The sequence below is a fragment of the Pygocentrus nattereri genome, chromosome 6 (assembly GCF_015220715.1).
Source record: "Pygocentrus nattereri isolate fPygNat1 chromosome 6, fPygNat1.pri, whole genome shotgun sequence".
Classification (NCBI taxonomy): domain Eukaryota; kingdom Metazoa; phylum Chordata; class Actinopteri; order Characiformes; family Serrasalmidae; genus Pygocentrus; species Pygocentrus nattereri.
Genome location: NC_051216.1, coordinates 26428286 through 26451643, shown reverse-complemented (window position 1 = coordinate 26451643; position 23358 = coordinate 26428286). Strand labels below are relative to the sequence as shown.

General features: G+C 37.9%; 2 protein-coding genes across 22 annotated transcripts in view; one reads left to right on the top strand and one right to left on the bottom strand.

The window, feature by feature from the left end:
* cryl1 (crystallin, lambda 1) overlaps positions 1-3560 on the bottom strand; it is an 18837-nt gene extending 15277 nt beyond the window's left edge. The window contains exons 1-3 of one of the 2 annotated variants that reach the window (XM_017704625.2): positions 3431-3560; positions 2050-2157; positions 98-224 (exon numbers count right to left, since the gene is read on the bottom strand). In XM_017704625.2, coding sequence (XP_017560114.1) covers positions 98-224; positions 2050-2132 — 210 coding nt within the window. In that variant the 5' untranslated portion in view covers positions 2133-2157; positions 3431-3560. Of the gene's footprint in view, positions 1-97; positions 225-2049; positions 2158-2701; positions 2883-3430 lie in introns of those variants that run through there. The other variant, XM_017704624.2, reaches the window with a different exon arrangement.
* Positions 2902-23358, top strand: ift88 (intraflagellar transport 88 homolog). 20 transcript variants are annotated; one of them, XM_037539506.1, is made up of 32 exons: positions 2904-3150; positions 3837-3932; positions 4024-4086; positions 4202-4261; positions 4796-4849; positions 6483-6524; positions 6813-6876; positions 7221-7290; positions 7414-7504; positions 7710-7814; positions 7917-8019; positions 8434-8548; positions 8654-8885; positions 8977-9047; positions 10102-10188; positions 10362-10461; positions 10666-10671; positions 11193-11279; positions 12062-12248; positions 12430-12538; positions 12726-12876; positions 13027-13142; positions 13234-13286; positions 13406-13471; positions 13568-13674; positions 14190-14250; positions 14376-14420; positions 15733-15750; positions 15942-16007; positions 17215-17262; positions 19352-19465; positions 22865-23356. In XM_037539506.1, the coding sequence occupies exons 2-32, from the start codon at positions 3849-3851 to the stop codon at positions 22984-22986; spliced, it is 2697 nt and encodes an 898-aa protein (XP_037395403.1). In that variant the 5' UTR covers positions 2904-3150; positions 3837-3848; the 3' UTR covers positions 22987-23356. The 20 variants fall into 20 exon arrangements, 19 of the variants coding, with proteins under 19 accessions (XP_017560097.1, XP_037395408.1, XP_017560100.1 ...); XM_037539507.1 differs by having other exon boundaries at positions 2904-3215; XM_037539509.1 differs by lacking the exon at positions 2904-3150 and adding an exon at positions 3225-3692.

The window sequence follows — 23358 nt, the reverse complement described above, 5'->3', positions numbered from 1 at the left end:
CATAACATTTTTAAACTTTTTTTTTCCTGATTACAAGGTTTGAAATTATAAAACTACTAGGCCAAATACAGCTTGATGTTTTGAGCCAATACTCAACCTGAACAAAAAATGCACCCTCTAGTGCCTGGGAAAGGTCTTCATGGCTGCTGAGCAGACTCAGCTGCTCTGTGGCACTGAGCTTTCCTCTGAGCATTTGGGCTTCCTGGAGTTCCTCAACTTGCTTCCTGCTCAAACACAAATACAAAAAGTATATATGTCCAATCCCAAAAGCTCACAGCATGAGCTCCTGAATATAGAATATCATATTATTGTGTATATAGTCTGTACATTTTAAAATACTGGATTATTGAGAATTTACATATATGACAATACTTATCCAAACTGATTCCACATTTTAACTTCGCCCCTTGCTATAAGGTTTTAAGTCATACTTTGGACCACTCTAATCTAAGGTCTGTAATGATCTTATCACATTCAAGTGACTAAATGTCCTGCAACTCCCTCTACAGACAGAAAGATGAAATTCAACAGATTATAGAAGAGTGTACACTCAGCTACTCATGAATGGCATTTTGTAAATATGTTGAGTGATGGGGTGAGGTCAATGGCTGAAAATCAGGTTGGTCAGTTACGATTCAAACTGATTTCAGAGAATATTATTTTGCAGTGAAAAGAATTGACTCAAAGCAAGTTCGCAACCAAATACAATTTTTTGCACACACTGGAGGTACTAGAATGGATAATCTGGACTGGATAATATATATATATATTAGTTACATAGTTAATTACTTTATATAGATTTTTCATAGTTAACACAATCAACATTTTCTACATACAAATAACACAAAATCAACAAAAAAAGGGCTAAAGGGGAAAATTTATATACTGACTATGCAGAAAGTTGGGAACCTCTGTGCTTCAGCGTCTGCAGACCCCGCTCTGTCATTTTACGTGGCCTACCACTTTGTGGTCGGAGTTGCTGCCGTTTCCAATCACTTCCACTTTGTTATAAAACCACTGACAGTTGACTGTGGAATATTTAGTAGTGAGGAAATTTCACGACTGGACTTTCACACTACCACACTGGAATTCACTGAGCTCCTGAGAGCAACCCATTCTTTCACAAATGTTTGCAGAAGCAGTCTGCATTCCTAGGTGCTTGGTTTTATACACCTGTGGCCATGGAAATGATTTGGATGGGTGAGTGATTACTTTGGGAAATATAGTGTACATATATATATATTGAGTGAGACGCCCATTCTTAATCCATAGGATTTAATATGATGTCGGCCCACCCTTTGTAGCTATAACAGCTTCAACTCTTCCGGGAAGGCTTTCCACAAGGTGCAGGAGTGTGTTTACGGGAATTTCTGACCATTCTTCCAGAAACGCATTTGTGAGGTCAGACAGTGATGTTGGACGAGAAGGCCTGGCTAGCAGTCTCCGTTCTAATTCAGCTCAAAGGTGTTCTCTCAGGTTGAGGTCAGGACTCTGTGCAGGCCAGTCAAGTTCTTCCAAACCAAACTCACTCATCCATGTCTTTCTGGACCTTACTTTGTGCACTGGTATGCAGTCATGTTAGAAGGGGTCATCCCCAAACTGTTGAGAGCATGAAATTGTCCAAAATCTCTAGGTCTGCTGAAGCATTAAGAGTTCCTTTCATTGGAACTGAGGGGCTGAGCCCAACTCCTAAAAAACAACCCCACACCACTCCATCAAACTTTACACTTGGCACAATGCAGTCAGACAAGTACCGTTCTCCTGGCAACCGCCAAACCCAGACTCATCCATCGGATTGCCAGACTGAGCAGTGTGATTAGTCACTCCAGAGAACACATTTCCACTGCTTTACACCACTACATTTGACACTTTGCACTGTGCTTGGTGATATATTCAACATAAGCCAGATGTCAATGATTACACAGTCTATGTTGGCTATATTCTGTCATTTTACAGGGTGCAGTTTGAGCTGACGGCCCTAAAAGCTGAATAAAGAAACAACATTATGAGAAACATCAGGACTGGGCTAGCTCTGAATTTTTCACAGACCTGATATCTGTAATGGCCCTAGATGCTTGTCCCGGTTGATTGTCATAGACTTTAACCTTATATCCTCCACTCAAGAACACCATGGCCCAGGAACGTCCAATCAGGCCACTGAAAGAGAAAAAAATGAAGCATCATGAAAATAAAACCTTTATTACAAGAGGTTAATGGTCTGTAGCTAAACAAGCATAAGCTCTTTACACCGTACTGAACACAGAGATATGAGACAATCCTGAGGCTACATACAACAACCCTTATGAATATTTATCTTACAGTAACGTTATTTGTTTAGAGCTATGCTGTCAAGTGACAATGTTTCAGCACTATCAAAAAAATCAGACAACCTAGGCAACATAAGGCTGCTGCAGACAGAACGGTATGAATGGGGAAGATAAGACAGCTACAAACTTTTTGAATTTCTACTCGATTCCCATAAGAAAGAACATTGGTTGAACAATGTCAGAAATGCTGCCCCGTGTTGTTAGCCACAGGCTAAAATCTCTATATATCAAAGGTCGTGGTAAGAGCCAGACAGAACAGTAGAGGATCCGAGGCCAGCAGGTTGTACTCTGCCTGCACCGTTAGCTGAAAGCTGTAGTTAGCTATAACAGTTACCCGGGTAACTACATAGATTAAATGCCACAAATGTGCTCACCTTCCTACAATTGCAATTGTTTTCCCTTTAGACGAAGCCATTTTGATGTTCTGCTACCACGAACCCAAAAAAATCACTTGCAATTCATTTGAAGCCAAAGAATCATAAACACAGGCTGAACTTCGGAAAAAACATGCGCAGGAAAGGTGGAGATTCGGGCACCTACGGCAGCCTACACACACCAAACTAGCTTAGTTTAGGAAGAGGCGCTTAGGCTTACTGTTAGCGTCCAATAAAACAGCGTTTTTTGGTTCATTATTTGGCGCGGGCACATTTGTAAGTGCTGTTTTAGATGTCCGCATGACAGAAGACTTTAAATCTGGGGGAAACACTAGTTAACATAGCGCGATAACAAAGGACCGAAGCTCCACACACTCTGTATCCTAGCAACGGCCGTGTGGCGACGCAGCTTTGCTGTGTTAACCTAGCATCGGATTTACGGTTGCAAGGTAACCTAGTTAGGTTAGCTAACCTACGTTAGTTTTGCGGACTGTAAGAACCGATAAACGTCTTGGTAAAGCGATTTCTTCCATTACCAAAACACTACTGTAGTGACAGCAGTCGATGTTGTAGTTCAGCTTGCAATCTAATTGTTTTATGCAATGGTAATGTAGCCGTGGTGGGTAAAAAGCTAGCTAATGTTTGTTATTAGCATGCTAAACTAGACTAGCCATTAGCTAGCTAATGTAACTAACTAACTACATAATATCTAACGCTGGTTAGCGTTACCTTGTTTACTTCATAGCTAATTTGACAATGTATAGACTCCGACTATACGAGGCCGACGTCAGCGTCTTATTCGCCAGCTTCTTGCTCGAATTTTCCCGTTCGACCTTAAATGGTGCAGCAGTTGCATTCTCAGAATTTAAGTGCTGCACCATTTAAGGTGGAAGTGGAAAAGTTGAGTTGTTGACTAGCTAAAAAGAGGCTGACTTCAGCTCGCCAAACAATGGCTACTGACCATATGTGCTATAGTTTTCAATACTTATGGGTAAGTTACAAAAAGTTACTTTGAGCTAAGAAGCGTAAGAATCACCGAACCGTGGCCTGTAAGAAGTGTTTTAGCACCTGTTGAATATCATGCATGTTTTGGCCTCGGATCATATCGCGTTTGGTTGTATGTTCTTGTGAGAAGGTCACCTAAAGGATGGAAAACGTTCATCTTGCCGCAGAAGACGAAGATGACTTGTATTCGGGTTACAATGACTACAATCCAACATTTGACTCAGAGGTAACGTTAGGTGTGACTTTCACTGTCAGCAGGAACACTCTGAAAATGTGAACCTCTTAACGTTACCATTTATCACTCTCTTTCTGGACAGGAACTGGACAATGATGTTGGCTTTCAGCAAGCCGTCAGGACCAGTCATGGCAGACGACCTCCAGTAAGACGCAGGACTTTAACCAGCAGAACAAATATATAGTACGCAGTTTACTGGAAAGATTAGTTTCAGAATCTTTTAAAAATGTTGAATTTAGCTGCTCTCTTTTTCTTCTTAGATGACTGCAAAGTTTCCTGGCACTGCTCTTGGTGGAAGACCCATAGGAACCTCTTTTGGTGTATGTAGTGCATTTGAATCTATATTAACCGCTTCATTTGAAACACAAAATGGTGACTGGTGGATTCCTCCCAAGGTTTCTTCCTCAGTTCTGAGGGAGTTTTTCCTTGCCACTGTTGCCCCTGGCTTGCCCACTGGGGGGTTTCTGTACATTCTTACAGTTCTCTTGAAACTTTTTCTTTTCTGAAATTCTGTAAAGTTGCTTTGTGACAACATCCGTTGTAAAAAGCGCTATACAAATAAATTTGATTTGATTTGATTTGGATCTGTCACAGACAGAGAGAAAAACAAGAGTGGAGTATTGTATTTTAATGCTGTTTCAAAATTCAGAGAGAGAGCTGTCAGGGCAGGAAGGTTGCAGACTCCTAAAAGTTTGCAAATGCTGTTATGTTCTAGACTGTATACATACTGAATAGCAGACAAAATGGTGAAGAAGCATAATTTAATTTGCTAAATGAATATGAATAACTGCCTATGTAATACTAGGTCCTAGCAGCTCATAGGATGTCTCAGTGAATTATTTTCTGTCCTTTAGTCACGGATGCCCATGGGCTCTTCAATGGGAAGACCTACAACTGGAGCAGTACAGGTAAGATGTTTTTCCTTTTTGTCTTAAAATGATTAAAAAGTAAGTAATAAATTGTAATTATGTTTTTTGCCTGTCATGGTCACACATTGAGAAATAAACAGATGGGTGACAAATTAAAGGAAAAAATAACAATTTATCCTAGTAAGATCAGTAACTGCTAGAACAGCTTCAGTGTGCCTTGGTGTAGATTTTAAAAGTCTGAAACTTTACTGGAGGTTTGGAACACCATCCTTCCAAACGTTATTTCCTCAAATTCATATAGGTGTTCAATTTAACTGAAAAGTGGTGACTGTGAAGGTAATGGCAAATGATTTACATAATTTTATACTCATTCAGCTATTCAGTGACTCCTTGTGCCCTGTTAATGGGTCCACTGCCATCCTGGTAGAGACCATTCCCATCAGGATTTAAGTGTTTCATCATAGGATAAAGATGATTGTTAGAATAATGTTGTATTGCATTGCAGTGACCCTTCATTCTAAGGGAAATAGACCCAAACCATGTCTGCAGACCCCCCCCATAACAGAGTCATTGGTCTACCTCGGTGTACGGGTCAAGCGTTCAGGCCTGTACTGTTCTCTTGGGGAATGACAATCATGCACTCACTTACATGTAGAGAATAGTAAAGAATGACTCTGGCCATATCTCTTTTTCCTCATCTCTGTGCACCAGTGTTTACAGAGATATACACCTATGTACGCACATGTTTTTTGCACAATTGAACTCTCACATGTTAGGATCAGAATCACTTTATTTTGGCAAGTGTGTTGCACATACAAAGAATTTGTCTTGGTGAGGTCACACATGTATCACATGTACCATACTAAACAGACTTTTAATAAGCATTTAACTAAGAGAAAAATACAATAAAATAGAATTAATAATAAAGAAGAGCCACGAGAAAGTAGCTAAAGAGATGTGAGGATATCTGTATGTATCCCAATATGAATGTCTGTACATAGGCAGGTTTGAGTACATGTATACTAGAAAATATAGTATATACAGTGTACTACTCAATTAACATTTGTACATTTGTGTAAATAAACAGTATAGGAGGTTTGATGGTTTAGGTAAAGTTTAAAGTGTGAGTTTTTCACTGTGGTTAATTATTGCCACAGCTCTGGGGAAATGCTGTAAGCATGTCTGGTAATGCTGGTTTTGATGGCCTTGAATCTTCTACCATGTGCACTCATTTTGATAATGAGAGGATCATGCTCTGCACCCCTATTATAATATCCCTCTGTATGTAGTTGTGGACAGACTGTTCTTGCTGTTGTGTTCTGGTTATGTCCTGCTCTGACATTCTCAGTCACATGAGAAACAGTTGCACTTCTGTTTTTTCCTTACACATTGCACTAATGCCCAAGCATCACAGTTACTGAATGTGTCCTTTCAACTACCAGTTTACTGATGTGTGACTCTATTTACTGATGTCTTTTCTATAAATTTAAATGCAGATTCAGATTCCTTTATTGATCCCAGGGGGAAATTGCAGAGGTAACTTTAGTTACTGTTCCTACTGATACTTTAGCCAGTTGAGCAGTGATAAAAACTTCTGCCATCCGTCCTATTATAATGAGCCAATCAAAGTCACTTAGACCTTTTCCTCCTACCATCTTTATCCAACATCAAGGTCAGAGTCTACTCCGCATTTCTAGGCATGGCACAGAGCATGGTAGGATGTTAATTGCTTAATAGTATTGTGTGGTACACCTGTCTGTAAGCATCTGCACTTATGTGTGTCCACTCACTTTTTAAGTTGTTTCTTTTATTTTGTCATCCGTCTGTATATTTGTTGTAGTAACTAAATGTATCTTTATTGGTCCGTTCCTCATGAAATATTCATACAATATAAAGGACAAAAAATAAAGTTTCGATATGACAGTGACAATATGATAAAGTTAAAATGTGAATTTACCTGTCTGTATGTGGTTTGTGTTTGTTACTTTTGTATTTTCGAAAGGATGGGGCTGCTCGTCCTATGACTGCAGTGCGGGCAGCAGGATATTCTTCTTCTTTGGCCAGAGGTAAGTGTGCATGAGACATCCTTCCAATCTTTGGCTCATATTTCTTAAACTTTTTACAATAAAAATGCAGCTCTGGAGTCAGCGTACAGCGTTTATGTAACGTGGAGTATAATTTCATAAATATGGGCCATTGAACTGAAATTACTCCATATTAATGTGCACTGTTTTAATGTGGTTATTTATATTTCTTGGCTGTTATAAAGACATTGTCCCTTGTCATTGTATGTAATGTGTCATGTTGTGGTGTAACAGTATTTAATGTACTGACATTTATTCACACGTTATTGTTCATTTATTGTTACTATTCAAAGATATGTACATTTCCCATGTAACCTTTATGTAAGGTTCAACATTTGATCCACTTGGCCAATCAAGAGGACCAGCTCCTCCATTAGAAGCAAAAAATGAAGACACGTATGTTCCTAATAGCACATAAATTTTATAGATTACATGTGCAGTCCAAAATTCTTTGACTTTACCTAATTTCAACCACAAATGTGTTTTTTTTCTTTGTTTGTTTTTTAATTTGTGTTTCAGTCCAGAAGAGAAGATTAAGATCCTGGAAAAGAAGGTGAATGATTTGATAGAAGAAAGTTGCTTAGCCCAAGGAAATGGGGACCTGCAACTGGTGAGTCAAACGCTATTATGCTCTGTGATCTCTGTAAATGTAAATAAGTGCAAGCATTGAATTTTTCATTCAAATTGATTAGCCGCTAAAGAGAATCCTATTTTGGTTCTGTGTACTGTGAAGGTGGACTTTAACTGAAGTGATTATGTGCATTGGACCTTCTGTTTTTGCTTTTTGGTGTCTTTATGTTGGTTTGCTCACTCAGGCGCTAGAAAAGGCCAAAGAAGCAGGTAGAAAAGAACGGGCATTGGTGAGACAAAGAGAACAAACTGGTACTGCAGACCATATCACTTTGGATCTGACCTATTCAGTGAGTCCATTTTTACCAGTTAACCAGAGAGCCTGTTAAAGTCAATATTTTTATTTATTGATTGATTATTTCTGTGAGAGTGATACATTTATTGTTTTTCAGGTGCTGTTTAATCTGGCAAACCAGTATGCCAATAATGACATGAACACAGAGGCCTTGAACACTTACCAGGTCATTGTGAAGAACAAAATGTTCAATAATGCAGGTACTGTTATGTCACAGATGTTATAGATATTATAGTGGTTGATATGTAAACAACTCTTTATTGAAATTGGATCCTCACAGCAAAGAGTCAAATCCCCAGAAGAGTAGAGGCTGTTTCTGCAGTAAAGGGGGATTAAAGTCTGTATTAATAACCTTGATTGTATAAGAAACATTGGATGAGCAGATGTCTATGAACTTTGGGCCACACAGTGTAGCATTCAGCTGCTGAAGCTCCCAGTTAAAATACTGCTGGTTTATGTAGAAAGCTCAGTTTACTGTATTTTGGAATATACTGTACTTCTCTTGTTCTTCTTTATTCAGTTCTTGGACAATATTTCTCCTAACATGTTAAAAGGCTGTGGAGTATATTTGTTCGTAAATAAGTTTTTGTTTTTATGCTCTTTTTCAAATGTAGGACGGTTGAAAGTGAACATGGGTAACATCTACTTTAAACAGAAAAACTACCCCAAGGCAATTAAATTTTACCGTATGGCTTTAGACCAAATCTCCAATGCACACACAGAGATGAGGTAAGTTTCATGTACATCCCGCTGTGGCATCTATATTTCATAATACCAAGTGAAAAAATAGCACATTTTTCCAAATTCTGGTTGATAGTTTTTGTTCTATGTTAGGATTAAGATCATGCAGAACATCGGTGTTTCTTTTATACGAATGGGCCAGTACTCAGACGCCATTACCTCCTTTGATCATATTATGAGTGAGAGCCCCAACATAAAGACAGGATTCAACCTAATCCTCTGCTACTATGCCATTGGAGACCGTGAGAGGATGAAGAAATCTTTCCAGAAACTGATTTGTGTACTTCTTGGAATTGATGAGGAAGACAAGTACATCTCTCCAAATGTGAGTTTAAAGAGAATATATAGCTCAGCCTTATACTTGACAGAAGAGATCACAAATTTGTGGCTAACAGACTGATTAAACATTTGTACAGGATGACCCTCATACAAACCTATTGATAGAAGCGATCAAGAATGATCAGCTGCACCAGATGGAGCGAGAAAGGTATCATTTACCATGAGATAAAACTGCAGAATATATGAAGAGTTCATTTGCAAAAGATGGTAAATGCTATCCTTTAAAAAAGTAAGCTGCCTGTTGTGAGCTGTTTCTAACAAAGTATGTTTGGTCACAAAAAAAAAAAAAATTCTTGTCCACTGTCAAGGCATTTCAGGTGCACAGTCTGTCTAACAAAGAAGCACTTTGGATTCAGCTATGTGTGCACAGTTCATACACAGGTCATAAAGTGCAATATTTGGGTGTAAAAGCCAAACGTTCATAGCTGACAGTGCACTATATAGAGAGCAGTGAGCCATTTGAGATTCAGCCTTAGCATTTTTCTGAAGTCTGATCTTCTAGATGTTTAATAATATGATTTTGCTAGAGTTTTTGGAGTTTTACCTACTTGTTTTATGTTAAAGAATTTTAAATATCGCACTGAAAAAAACTGCTATTGTTATTGAAAACTGCTATCTATTACATGGCTTTGTTTATCTCTTGAACATGAAATGACCATTGGAGTTATCTGCCTTTGCCAAAAAAAAAAAAAAAAACAATTTTTAAATAAGGTTTAATTATGTAAATTACCTGTATTTTATTGAGTTGTTTTTACTTAATCAGAACAACCCAACTGCAGTTTGATATAAACTGGAATGCACAATTAAAAACATGAAAATTCATTAAAATGGAGATGCCTTGTTTACAGACAAACACTTCATATGATATTGAGTGTGATTATTGCAGTGTAACAATTGGTGGGTGATATGACAATAACATTTACACTACTTTAAGACATTTTCAAATATCTGTTCTGAAGATTGATAAGTTGGCACAGACAAAAAAAAAACAAAAGTGGTGCTACATTAAAAAAAGCTTTACATATACTCCACTGCAGGAAACAGGAGTCATTTTTTGTAATGAAACCTATAGTTTGTCAGTGCCATGATGTGCTCAGAAAAGCACATTTTGCATATGATTTTATAATGATATGATTGATATTTATAACAATAACAGTAAATACCCCCACCTCCCAAATGTAACTTTTCTCTCTTTACTGTAGGAAAGCATTAGCTGAGAAATACATCATGACCTCAGCAAAACTTATTGCCCCAGCCATTGAGTCCACTTTTGCAGCTGGATTTGACTGGTGAGTTTCCATTGCACATAGAATCCAGAGATATATAGCCAAATATAACATTTTAACCTTGTATTAATTCACAAGGAATTGTACCAAGACAAATGCCAAGACACAGTAATTGGAAAATGAACAAAACACAATTAATTTGGAAATGAATCCTGAATGTAATGCCACTGTTGCAGGTGTGTAGATATGGTTAAAAGTTCACAGTATGTGGAGCTGGCGAATGATCTAGAGATCAACAAAGCGATTACCTATCTGAGACAGAAGGAATTCAACCAGGTGAGGCAAATTCTAATGCACTTCTGGCATATTGCCTTTGACATATTTTGTATGCTTACTTACGAAGCATGTGAATGTTTTGTTATTGGAACTCTGGTTTCATTTAGTATTTTCATATTCCCCTTTTGTCTGTCACCTTAAAGTTTCACAAATTCATGTTCCATGTTTTTCTTTGTCCACATTTCCATCTGCTTGCCTCTTGAGGCTGAGGTATGTGTGTCCTGTCACAGCTTATACCTTTGAATGAATGAATCTTTTATGTTGATATGTCTCTTTCACTGTTACTGTCTTTTGTGGCAGCAGTTCTTGACCTTAGTCCTAGAGTCTTCCTGCTCTGCATACATTTCCCTTTTTTTGTATGACCCACTGCTGTAACAAAAACATATCGAACTAATCAGCCAATGTACAAATCCTTCCTGTGTTGAAGTGAATGTGTTACAACAGGGAAAAACATGAAAATATGCTGGACAGGCCTTATCAAGACAAATAGAAGGTGCAGATGTACTGTCATGGTGTTCTAAGTGCAACATTTGTTTCAGAAATTCTCTCACTACATTTTAGTTTTGCCCAGTACCTTAGCATTATGGTGTTTGAAATGTATTTTAATGTATTTCCCACTTACGATTCTTGAAATATATAAGCACAGTGCATACAGAGTTAAATAGATAGCACAGAATGGCTTCAGACTGAGCAGCCTTAAGAAATGTCTTAAAAGTCAAATGTCTCTGCAGGCTGTGGAGACGCTAAAGACTTTTGAGAAGAAAGACAGCCGGGTGAAGAGTGCTGCTGCTACTAACCTTTCCTTCCTCTACTTTTTGGTGAGTGCCATGTGGGGGGGAAATAAAAAATTTCAGCCTAGTTAAATCCTTGTTTAGAAATCCTTATCTGAGTCAGTATTGTTCATGGTGGTGGTGATAGGAGCTAGACGTCCAAAAAGTTTAATTTCTCTAAAAGCAAAAAGATATTTCATGAAATGGGTATGAATACCTTGTATTCATAAATCTTGAAAAGCATCTGTATGTTCAGTGGTTGTTTTGGATAGCAACAGCAAATAACATGGCTCTATTTGTGTTGTTGACATTGCAACTCTTGGTTCTCATTACCAGCATTATAAAGAAAATTCAAATTGGTTTCTTTACAATGCACCACTTCACATCATTTCAGATCACTCTGAATTACTTTGTTTATATGTAAACAATTGGAATTATGCAAAAACTTAAACATTGTATTGCTTCTTGTGTATTTGACTTGGACATTGATTAGGTTATACACATGCAGTCATATGCAACAGTTTCAAATGACATGATTTGGTGATTTTCTAAGTAAAGAAAAATAGTACACATCACAGAAAACACATTTCTGCACATTGAATTGCACAATTAATGTTTAATCATAGAATTTAAGAACTGGGGGAAAGAATAGAACCTGGAAGAGGAACTAATTTAGGTCCTCTGAACTGCCTGTAGAGGATGCATTAGCTTATTTTCCCAGCAAAATGTGTAATGACCACGGGCACCAAGACTTTTGCAGACAACTGCATATAGTAATTTTACTTACTGCTGTTGCTATTGTTTTTTTTTTTTTCTTCTTCTTCTTTAAGGAGAAAGACTACGATCAAGCCGACCGCTATGCTGATCTGGCCATGAATGCTGACCGCTACAACCCTGCTGCACTAATTAACAAAGGCAACACAGTATTTGTGAAGGAGGACTATGAGAAAGCAGCTGAGTTCTATAAAGAGGCTTTGCGGAATGACTCATCCTGCACAGAGGCTCTCTATAACTTAGGTCAGCCATCAGTGATAAGAGGACCTGACCATTTAATTATTTATGCCTTATAGGTTTTTTTTTAGACCAGGAAATTTAGGAAAAATTTAAACTAATTTCTTCCTCAGACATATGCTTTCATGGTATTTCTCTGTTTTATGGGTCGCATTCTGTTGATTAGTGCTCTGATATGTTCCTTTAGGGTTGACCTATAAGAGGCTGGGACGGCTGGAAGAAGCCCTGGACTGCTTTCTGAAGCTCCACGCCATACTTAGGAACAGCGCTCAAGTCATGTATCAGCTGGCCAACCTGTATCTTTTCTCACAGTTGCTCAAACCAGTTGTTCAGAAATTAATATTATTATAAACTGAGCACAGTATGTGGTAACTGATGAATTTGTTACATGTTATATTACATTAGTTTTCATGTAATAATGAACAAACATGAACAGACAGTAGGTATATGTTTAGTAATTTATGTTCCTCAAGTAGCATCTAGATATGAGATGTTGGAGGATCCTCACCAAGCTATTGAATGGCTCATGCAGCTCATCACTGTCACTCCCACTGATCCTCATGTCCTGGCCAAACTGGGAGAGTTGTATGACAATGAGGGCGATAAGTCACAAGCCTTTCAGTACTATTATGAGGCATGTCCTCTGTACTTAATAATTGTTAATAATACCTTTAATAATCTTTAACATGTATTTGTCACATTTAAATTTATTACATTTAATTTCCACATTTATTGTGCACCACCCCATGTTGGTAACGTATACTGAAGTCATGTTTTTTCTTAGTCTTTTAGATATTTTCCCTCAAACATCGAGGTCATTGAATGGTTGGGAGCATATTATATTGATACACAGTTCTGTGAAAAGGCAATTCAGTATTTTGAGAGAGCAACACTCATACAGTAAGTTAGTAGTTAAGTATTTTTTGACATTGCTCATGGATACATGTGTGGACATAAATATGCTACTGATTATTTTGTGATTGAATTCCAGGCCTAACAACGTTGTATGGCAGCTGATGGTAGCTAGCTGCTACAGGAGGAGTGGTATGAAATTTTATATTTTTAATTAGCTAACAATGATTTATTATTATTGCTAAGGTTTATTTTCCCATTTAGTTTTACTGTAAACAAATATATAATATAATATTTATGGTCTCTTTTAGGAAATTATCAGAAAGCACTTGAGACGTATAAGGACATTCATCGCAAATTCCCGGAAAATGTAGAATGTAATGTTCACGATTTGGATGATTTCTGTCTCTTTGCTTTTCACTTTTCTAACAATTTTAATGGCATTATTTCATGCGAGTTTTTGCGTTGGTTAGGTCTTCGATTCCTTGTGAGATTATGCACAGATATGGGCTTAAAGGAGGTGCAGGATTATGCCACCAAACTGAAGAAAGTGGAAAAAATGAAGGAGATCAGAGAGCAGGTAAACGGTCTATTCATTCTGTCTTGATTACACTGGATTTTGCGCTTAGGATAATACTTCAGTACTGACTTGTCTAGCTAGTAAGGGGAGAACAAGCTAGAAAAAATGAGCCTGTATTTCAATAAGAAACAGCTGTTTCTAAATCAAGAGGGGCTCTTGGATCAGTTACTAAAGAGAAAGGAATTATTCCCTTTATCAGCCCCTTTCCTGTTGAACATTCTGTTTCTCTCTCTTGCTGTATCAACGTTTTATCCTCTTCTTGTTTGAAACTTTACATCAGGCATAAATAAAAAATATTGTGTGAGCTACCAGATGTTTTACTAATGGCTTGCTTTTAAGATTTAACTGCAAGTGTTAGAAGTCATGAGTTAAAGAAATGTTAGTTCATTATTGTCAGGCTGACATTTTCATCTGACTCTCTGTAATATTAGTCCAGAATCATGCTTCCATTATTCTCTCTGGTTCATGTTAGATTCAGCTTATTCTTTTTGTCCTGCATCTTACCCATGTTGTAGAGGGTGAAGTCAGGGAGAGAAAGCAGTGCTCGAGGTCGGAGAGAAGGCAGTGCCAGCAGTGGTAAGTGGACCATCCTTTATCCACACTTGTCAGTATCTAAACGACAATGTTCATGTTTAACCATGTCTCACTTTACTTACTCTTTGATTTTCTCCTTCTGCTGACCCTGGCAATGTATCAAAAAGGTGGCAGCCCAAACCCCATACACATGCCACCTTACAAACCCAGTGGTATGATCATTACACCTTAATTAGTACAGCTCCTGAAGTGCTGACAGTTTCAACATTAGCTTTAGTGGCTGTTTACATGGCACGATTGGTCTAGATCAAAAATAAAACATACAAGAATCCATGTATATAAAACTTCAAATTTAGAACAGAGACAGTGGTCCTCTAGGATCAGTGTTAAAGAAGTAGTCCTCACCTAGTGCATTTGGAACCTATTGATTAGGGTCTTCAAAAATCATTAATTCATCATTCCTCACCTCTTAAATCTGTTTATCTGAGATATGCTTCTGCCAGAACCCTCCCCGAAAATGGCTGTGGGGCAGTTTCACCTCAGATCATTATCAAAGTTAGTACATAAACATTCCGTCATTCCCAGTCAGTCTGTAAACACTTTAAATGCTGAAATGACAGTCCAGTACTTCCTGTTTCTCCCATAAATTTTGTTCATTATGCAATTTGGCAGACGAGGGAGTGAAAACTAATCATTTTTACTGATCTTTCTCTCTAATAAGAATCAGAGAGTTTTCAGGAGAGCGAATTAGAATATGTGGAATGTTATTACAAACCCAATTCCAAAAAAGTTGGGACAGTAGTAAAAATGTAAATAAAAACAGACAGGAATGATTTGCAAACTCTTTTTGACTCCTATTCAATTCAGGACCGTACAAGGACAAAAGATATTTAATATTTAAAAAATTAACTTTTTTCTGTTTTTCTGTATAAATACATTTATTCTATATTTGATGCCTGTGGCATGTTACAAAAAAGTTGGAACAGGGGCATGTTTGTCACTGGGTTGCTTGCAAAGAGAGGACAGTGTTTTTGGGTCTAATATCGATCGCAGGCTGCCTTTCAGCAGGATCAATCCATACCAGTCAGGGCTGGGGCTAGGTGCCACATTTAAAGGCGCAGTAAGCGACTCTGTAGAAGAAGCAGCAATGACATTCTGGCACCTCAGGCTAGCATAAACATCGTATGTTACCTTTTTATCTCTTTACCTCTGGAAAGCTCCAAAACAGGTGTTTTTGATCATTCCGCAACGTCCCAGTCTTACAGTTCCCACAGTCCCAACTTTTTTGGAATGTGATGCAGGCATCAAATTTGGAATTTATGTACATTAGCAAGTTGAAATGGTAAAATACAAATTTTTCTTCTGTGTAATGTTTTCAGTGAAATAATTGTAAAAGACAAGTCACTGCTTTCTTTTTTTACTTGCATATTAATTTTGCCTGTTGTCACACATAGGTTTGGAATTGGGTTTGTAGACACTGGGAAATAGTAATTTTATCATTTTTCACTCCACATGGGACATCAGATGTGAATATCAGAGCAGGTGAGCAACACATTTCCAACACATCTGAGTGATGCGTTAAATATTTAAACTCAAAGTTTTAGATAAACATCCAGTAATTCGATATTGGCAGGTTCTCAGACTTCAGACCCTGTGTGCCATATCTAGCATCATACTTTACCGTACAATATCAGTGTATATTCTGTTGTTGTATCATTCCTGCACTCTGTCAGATTACTCTGTCGGTATGTTAGGAAGCATCTTAAGCCCTATCCAGACACCTCCAAAGAAGCCAAATGGTATGACTCTACTTCTTATAATAGAACAGAGTAGAGATGCTATGATGCTCATGGAAGGGAATTTATACATCACCCTTAGCCTGTTTTTCAGATGGATTATCGTAAGTGGAAAACTTGAAAAGGTGATTGGTTTGATTTTCTCATGACCAGCATATAAAACCAATACTTATCCTCCAGGAGCATCAAAGCAAACAAATAGTAGTATAACCTTAATTTAACTTTGGTGATCATGCAGGAATGTAATTGAATATGTGACATTGTGTAGAGTGTGTACAAAAAGACTGCAGAGAGATGTGTGTTTTCCCAAAGAGCTTGGTAGTAGAGTAGTCTGTGTTACACACATGTACACTCACAGCGCAAAATGTTTTACATTTGTTCATAGTCATTATCTAAGAGGAGCAAATGAAAGATGTTTTGTGTAAACAGATACATCATTAGTGTTTTTGGTATCCCTGCTTTTACCTTTATGTTATGAATATCACAGGATTTGGAAAGCATACAGTGATGCTGTCAAAGCCAGAAACTAACTTTCACAGTTTGTTTTTTCAGATCACGTGTCATTTTCCATGTACAGCTTTTCTTGAGTAGATAATTAAGAGAATATTAAAATATTAAATTCCAGTGACTAAATACTATATAAACATAGAGAAACCACTGAGAGATTAAGTGCAGTTGTTTATATTGTTTTGTTGATTATAGCGCTGACTATTCTTCCAACATTAAATTGTTTCTGCTTTAAAGTGTTCTCATCTCAAATTATAAAGTGAGAGAACACATTGTGCACCTAAGCATCACTTTGTTACTGATATCTATATATCCTTCCAATCTTATTGTCTTTTAAATGCTTTTTCCCATCTTTCACTCATCTCTCTGCGCTGTGAACATGGCTGTGAACTTCCCAGGGAGCATCTCAAGCCCCATTAATACTCCACCTATGAAAAGCAGCCGTATGAACACACCTGTGGCAAACAGAAAAGAGCTTAGAAAGAGTCTAAACGTGTTTTTGCAGCAAGTGTAGCAGGTTCAGTGACGGATAATTACAAAAAGAGGAATTGCATGACTTAAACTTGCGTAGTTGGTTTACCATGTAGTACGTAGGGCATTTTACCATTCTCAGAATCTCTATGCAGACTTCTCCCTATAGCCTTTCTCTGCTTATCCTCTATGAATCCTTTCCCTGTTTACATACTCTCCATTTGGCTTGCAGTCTCGCACTCAGAGACGAACCACAGCCCTGCACTGGAGCGGGCTAGAGGTATGTGCTGTCCTGCACATTGTGCACTGAGCTTCCCACTCACTGAATAGGAGCAGTCCATGGCACAGTGCATACAAATAAACTAAAGCTTCTTAAGCCACCCTGTCAAAATGAAAAGCTTGAAGTGAAATAAAGCATAAACATCGTCTCAGAGGCATGGCCTAGTTTAGCTTTTATTATGACAGTACCCATAAACTCAATCATGTCACAATGAGATGCACACATGATTTGCAGCTGCTGCCAAAATGAAAAAATGTGTGAAACACTTGTTTGTCTCAACGCTTAAGCTAATGTTTACACAGAACTGAGTGCAGCTACGTCCTGTATAAGGTAACTGTATAGCTGAAATCCGCAACAAAAATTCAGTTCAGTTGGTTAATATCTTGATGTGAACACTAATTGTCCATTTTATCAACTCCCCTTAACAAACAGAGCACTTTGTAGTTCTATAATTGCAGACTGTAGTCCATCTGTTTCTTTGCGTACTTTGTTAGCTCCATCACATCCTGTACTTCAATGGTCAGGACCCCCACAAGACCACCACAGAGCAGGTATTACTTGGGTGGTGGATCATTCTCAGCACTGCAGAGACACTGCACACATGATAAGTGGGGTTGGTAAATTGGACAGTGAGTACAGAAACAAGGGGCTTTTCTTAATAAAGTGTTTGAGGTGTATATTTTCATTTTAAAAGAATATGAATACTCAAACAGTGTGATTTGGGTCATTCTACAGAAATGTCCACTTTTCTATCTATCCATGGGTGTTGCTGGTGTTACTGATCCTCATTGACATTACACATAAGAAAGGTATCACCAGAGACAGTAACACCACTGACATGAAAAAAGCATTTTACAAAATAGCTGCTGCAGAGCATCAAACCACAAGTCATCAATTATGGAATCTCCACTAAAATATGTAATTTCATTCATATGTAATTTTTTCAAAATTCCCTAAGGATAAAGAAGGTCATGCCAGTGACTTCAAAGCTTTGTGAAATCATGAGCTAAATGAGAAAATTCCTGATAACTGAAAAGACACAGTGGACTTACCATGTGCTTTTTTCATAGATCCTCAGAAATAAGTAAAAGGAAGTGAAGTGATGATCAGTGTGATTTTTATTTCAAAATAAGTGATTTTTTGTTAAATGGTAACACCTCCTGGGGACCACAGCTTTCATTATTTATGAAATTTTGTGTGTGTATGTGTGTGTGTGTGTGTGTGTGTGTGTGTGTGTGTGTGTGTGTGTGTGTGTGTGTGTGTGTGTGTGTGTGTGTGTGTGTGTATTGTGCTCACCCTTCACACATGACTGTGGGTACAAGCACTTTTGTGGTGCTTTAGAATTTTAGATTTTAGATAAATTGATTTAAAAACCCATATTGCTCAATTGAAGGTTTAAGAAGATGTGATTGTTAAAATAACTTGCTGTTTTTAAAATGTAAATAAATGTTAATTCTAACATGTTTTTCAAGGGAGTTATATCTGCAAACGCTGGAGACACAAAAATGGACGTTTCTGTAAAATGACAGGGTACAAGAACTTGTTTTAGGGGAAAGGCTGTCCGATTATTTTAGCAGTGTTCACTGCAGTGGGGAGATGAGATTTTTTATTTTACTACTCTCCATGTTTTTATTGTTTTGGGGGACTTTTGGAGGTTTCCATGGTTACCTGGCTTCTAGATGGTGGGTCTAGTCTCACATCTGTCCACTTTGTTCTAGTAGTGTCATAGTGCAGCCAAGGGGTGAAATACAGCTGCATGACAAACTTTATGATGTTGCCTCATGAATTCCATAAAAACACAGAAACCACATGACATTGTTTTGTCCAGTCTGTCATAATACATGAAGGGGGATATCTTTGTTGTATAACTACATGTGCCCAGCAGTAGAAATTTAAGCTACTGCATTACTGGACTTGCATGCTTGATTATTTTATCATTGTAGATTGAACTGTTTTCATGTGATTTAGTTTAAGCTGGAGTTACATAAACAAAATCTTGAATACTTCTTCAGAGTTATATATTCCCATTCTAAAATGATCTAAAATTGAAAATGGTCATGCTTCCAACATCTGTGGTTGTGCTTCTCAGACAGTGGACAGAGCAGTCATGGTACCAGTGCCAAGGGTGAGCGGCTGAGTGTGAAGCTGAGGTCACTTCCAGGATCCAATGAACCATATGAAGCAAGCTCCCAAAGAGATTTAGGTGAGCAGCAGCACTTTTAGAGCCTCTAACCCGTATAAGTGTAGTTTTCCTAATAAAGGGCTTGGCGAGTATATTCTGAATTAATTTGGTATGTTCTGAATTTATTGGTTTTGTGATTTTAATGAAAATTAACACAATTGCATATATCCATCTATATAAGGCGTGGTTTGGCCCAGACTACTTTCTGAATGCAGCACAATACAGATCAGGGGTCATTTACATATAAAGGCACAGTAACAAAATATAACCTGGTTAATTCTAAGAGATAAAGAGTGGTTTTCATGTTCAGATGTATTACACAAAATTATAAATGAACCAAATGCATTAAAATGAATGAAAAGGGACTTTCAAGTCATCTTAAATATACAGTTTCTGCAGTAAAAACCTAATCAACTAAGACAAACATTGCACTCTACCACTACATGAGTAGGGCCTCCCTTTGCTCTCAAAACAGCCTTAATTCTTTGTGGCTTGGTTTCCACAAGATGTTGGAAATATTCCTTTATTATCATGCTGGAAGTAGCCAATAGAAATTGGGTACATTGTTCCCGTGAAGGGATGCACATTGTCAGTAGCAATACTCAAATAGACCGTGGCTTTCAAGCAATGATTTATTGGTATTAACGGGCTCAAAGTGTGCCAAGAAAACATTTCCCACACCACTACACCAACTCCACCAGCCTGGACTGCTGACACACCATTGGGTCCCAGGATTCATGCTGTTGGTGCCAAATTCTGACCTTACACTGGAATAAAGGTCCTATGCAAACAGTGTAAGTGTTCCCTAAAAGGTACAACAGGGGTTTTAAGGTCCAACTGTGTACCATAAAAAAGTTTTTCCAGGTAAAAAATATGTATTTGTTTCTTTTCGTAACCCATTGTTTTAAAACAGAACAATAAAATGCCTGGAGACGAGATGGGGTGTGTGGAGTCTATACAACTTAGAAAATGTAATATTTTAAATGGATTATAATACATATTATTATACATATCCATTATATGTTCCCTGAGTAAAGGTACTGAGATGTACCCTTGAGTGTACCACCCCAGTGATAAGAGGGATACCGCCTCAGTCATAGTTTCATACTTTTATTTCTGAGAGTGTGCCCTGTGCCTTTGCAGAAACTGAGATTCATTACACCAGGCTGTGTTGTACATCTCAAGATGCTTTTCTGCTTGCACTGAGCTATGATGGCCTTTCTGTCAGATTGAACCAGTCTAGCCATTCTCTGTTGACTGCTCTCATCAACAAGGCATTTCCATCCACAGAACTCCCACTCACTGGATGATTTTTCTTTATTGCACCATTCTAAGTAAATGCAAGCGGCTGTTCTGCATTATCTCAGGAGATCAGCAGTTATAGAAATACTTAAAATAGCCTGTCTGGCATCAACAGTGCCACGGTCATATGTAGTTATGCAGTTGTTCCTAATAAAGTGCTCAATGATTGGCTGTATTTGAAATGGCGTTCTGTGTTCTACATACTGCATTAGTACTGAATACTGCATGCTACTCTTCATCAGTAATATAATGGATAGTAGGCAGTATGTGACACAAGCTGTGTGCTGTACTACAGGGCAGGGTTGCGACTAGCCTGCCAGCTATAGGGGCTGAGCCAATCAGACTATTTCAAGAACCACCCCATTTTCTTGATCTTTCTAATCACTGCTTAGCAATCGTTGCTAGCAGCTTTTCAGCATATACATTCATATTTTGGTCAAGAGATGAGCCTGTATGACTTTTAAAAGACACCCCATATCATGGTGGGTTTAGTTTTTTACCCGTCTCAAAAACCTCTTTAAAAAAAAAAGTTTGCGAGTCATTTCAATTTCATTACAGTCATAGTTGGTAATGTGACCTAGTTTGACTGAATAATAAGGTGTGACTCCACACTTGAGCCTGAAAAACAGATACTGAGTGGACTTTTCTGCTATGAACAACTTAAGCTAGAAAGTTACTGTTTTAATCACTTTATCTATGTAGTAAGCTAACTTTATTTAATAGAAAAAGAAAGCAAACCCACCTCAAAACCAGCAGAGAAAAGTCTGGTGTGGCTTCAGTGTTGCACCAAGTGTAGCTGCATTTGGACAGATTTATTTTATTTTGCCATTATTAGTTTACAGAAATTCTGAATCCAAGGCTATTCAAATATCCAGGCGGTTACGCCAGTGGTTACATCTTCCTAGAACAGCCGCATTGCATTTCAGGATGCAGTGCATCACCACAACAGCTCTGTCTGCACACTGGAATATTTGGTTGGATTAGTACATCATCTGGGTATCTTTGCCGTACTGGGGATGGTCATGTTGGTCGCATACTGCTTATTACTTATCAGAATCACGTCAGCAGTATGTAGTAGATTATTTTAAACACAGTGTACTGTATATAGACTGGAAGATGATTCTATTTAAGAATAAATTTTGACAGGGTGCCAACATTGTGTAGGGTTAGCCACGCAAATACCTCCAATAACTCATTTGTGAAGACATCGCCCAAATGTGTCAGTCGCAGGAGTGAGCAGAGAGCATGAAGCTAAAGTTAGCCAGCTTCTTGTTATTGCTGGTTCTGAACAGGTGAACCAAATAACTTGCTCTGTAGTGAGGAGAAGAGCTACCCATTTGCCTGCTATTCATTTGTAGAGTTTGCTGGGAGTGATTGAGCCATGTTAGAACATGCCATCTCACACTTGTTTCAACTACACTTTACATATAAACACAAGATGACAGATCAGATCGACTTGTAATATTCAGTTCATTTAATATTAATATGTAGCCTTACAGTTTACACTTTGTTTATTATATAAATATTGCATGTTTATATAATCTTTTTAAAAATATATATCTAAGAAAATGACACATGCTAGTTATCCCTTCAGCAAGTACCGTTATCTTTTAGAGCAGGGGTGCAAAATCCAGGTCCTGGAGATTTACCACCCTGGAGTATTTACGCTCAACCCTAACACACCTGATCCAGGTACTGAAGGTCTTCAGCAGCATATAAACATTAGAGCAAAGTGTGTTGCAGCTGAACTGTAAAGGATGGTTGATCTCCAAGACCAGGATTGGGCACCCCTGTTTAAGGGGCAATGGTGGAAATTAAAGGTTAATCATTTCTAATTCTATATCAAAAATGTATTTTGATGCAAGAACAATCCATATCTTATCATGAAATTTGTGTATTGTTACACCCCTAGATTTTAGATAAGTGCTGTACTGTTCAGTCATTTCATATCCCAGCTGTCTATAAATCCTCTGTCTTATCATAAAAGGACTGGAGTTGTCCTGTAGTCACAGCTTTGTTTGCTGTGAGAGCCTGTCAGAGTGCTGATTCTGATTCTCCAGAGCAGTGTTACTCTTTGTTAAATGGTACAAAATGACTTTTCTGTTATTATCTCTTCAGATGCTTCTTATGTTGATCCCTTGGGACCGCAGATGGAGAGGCCAAAGACTGCGGCGAAGAAGCGCACAGAGGAAGATGAGTTTGCAGATGAAGAGCTGGGGGATGACTTACTGCCAGAGTGATTGCTTATTTTTCCTCTATTCTCTCAACATTCCATGCACTTTTTTTCTGTGGTAAATCTGTAAGTGTAATATAAGTAGCTCTTATGAGACCAGAATCTTACAGGGAGCATTTGTGCTTCCAGCTCACCTGAACACACTGTTGACTAATACAGATTCCATATGTAGCTCTGGGGTATTTTATCCATATTACTTCACATGGAAATGTTTTTTCCATGTGAACATATGTAACACCCACAAATGTATTGCCGATTTGAAAAACTACAAAAACAACATGCAATATACTTTTTAATATTTAAACACACCACACACACACACACACACACACTAGTGTACTATATACTGTAATATACCATTGTATTTTCAATAAAATCT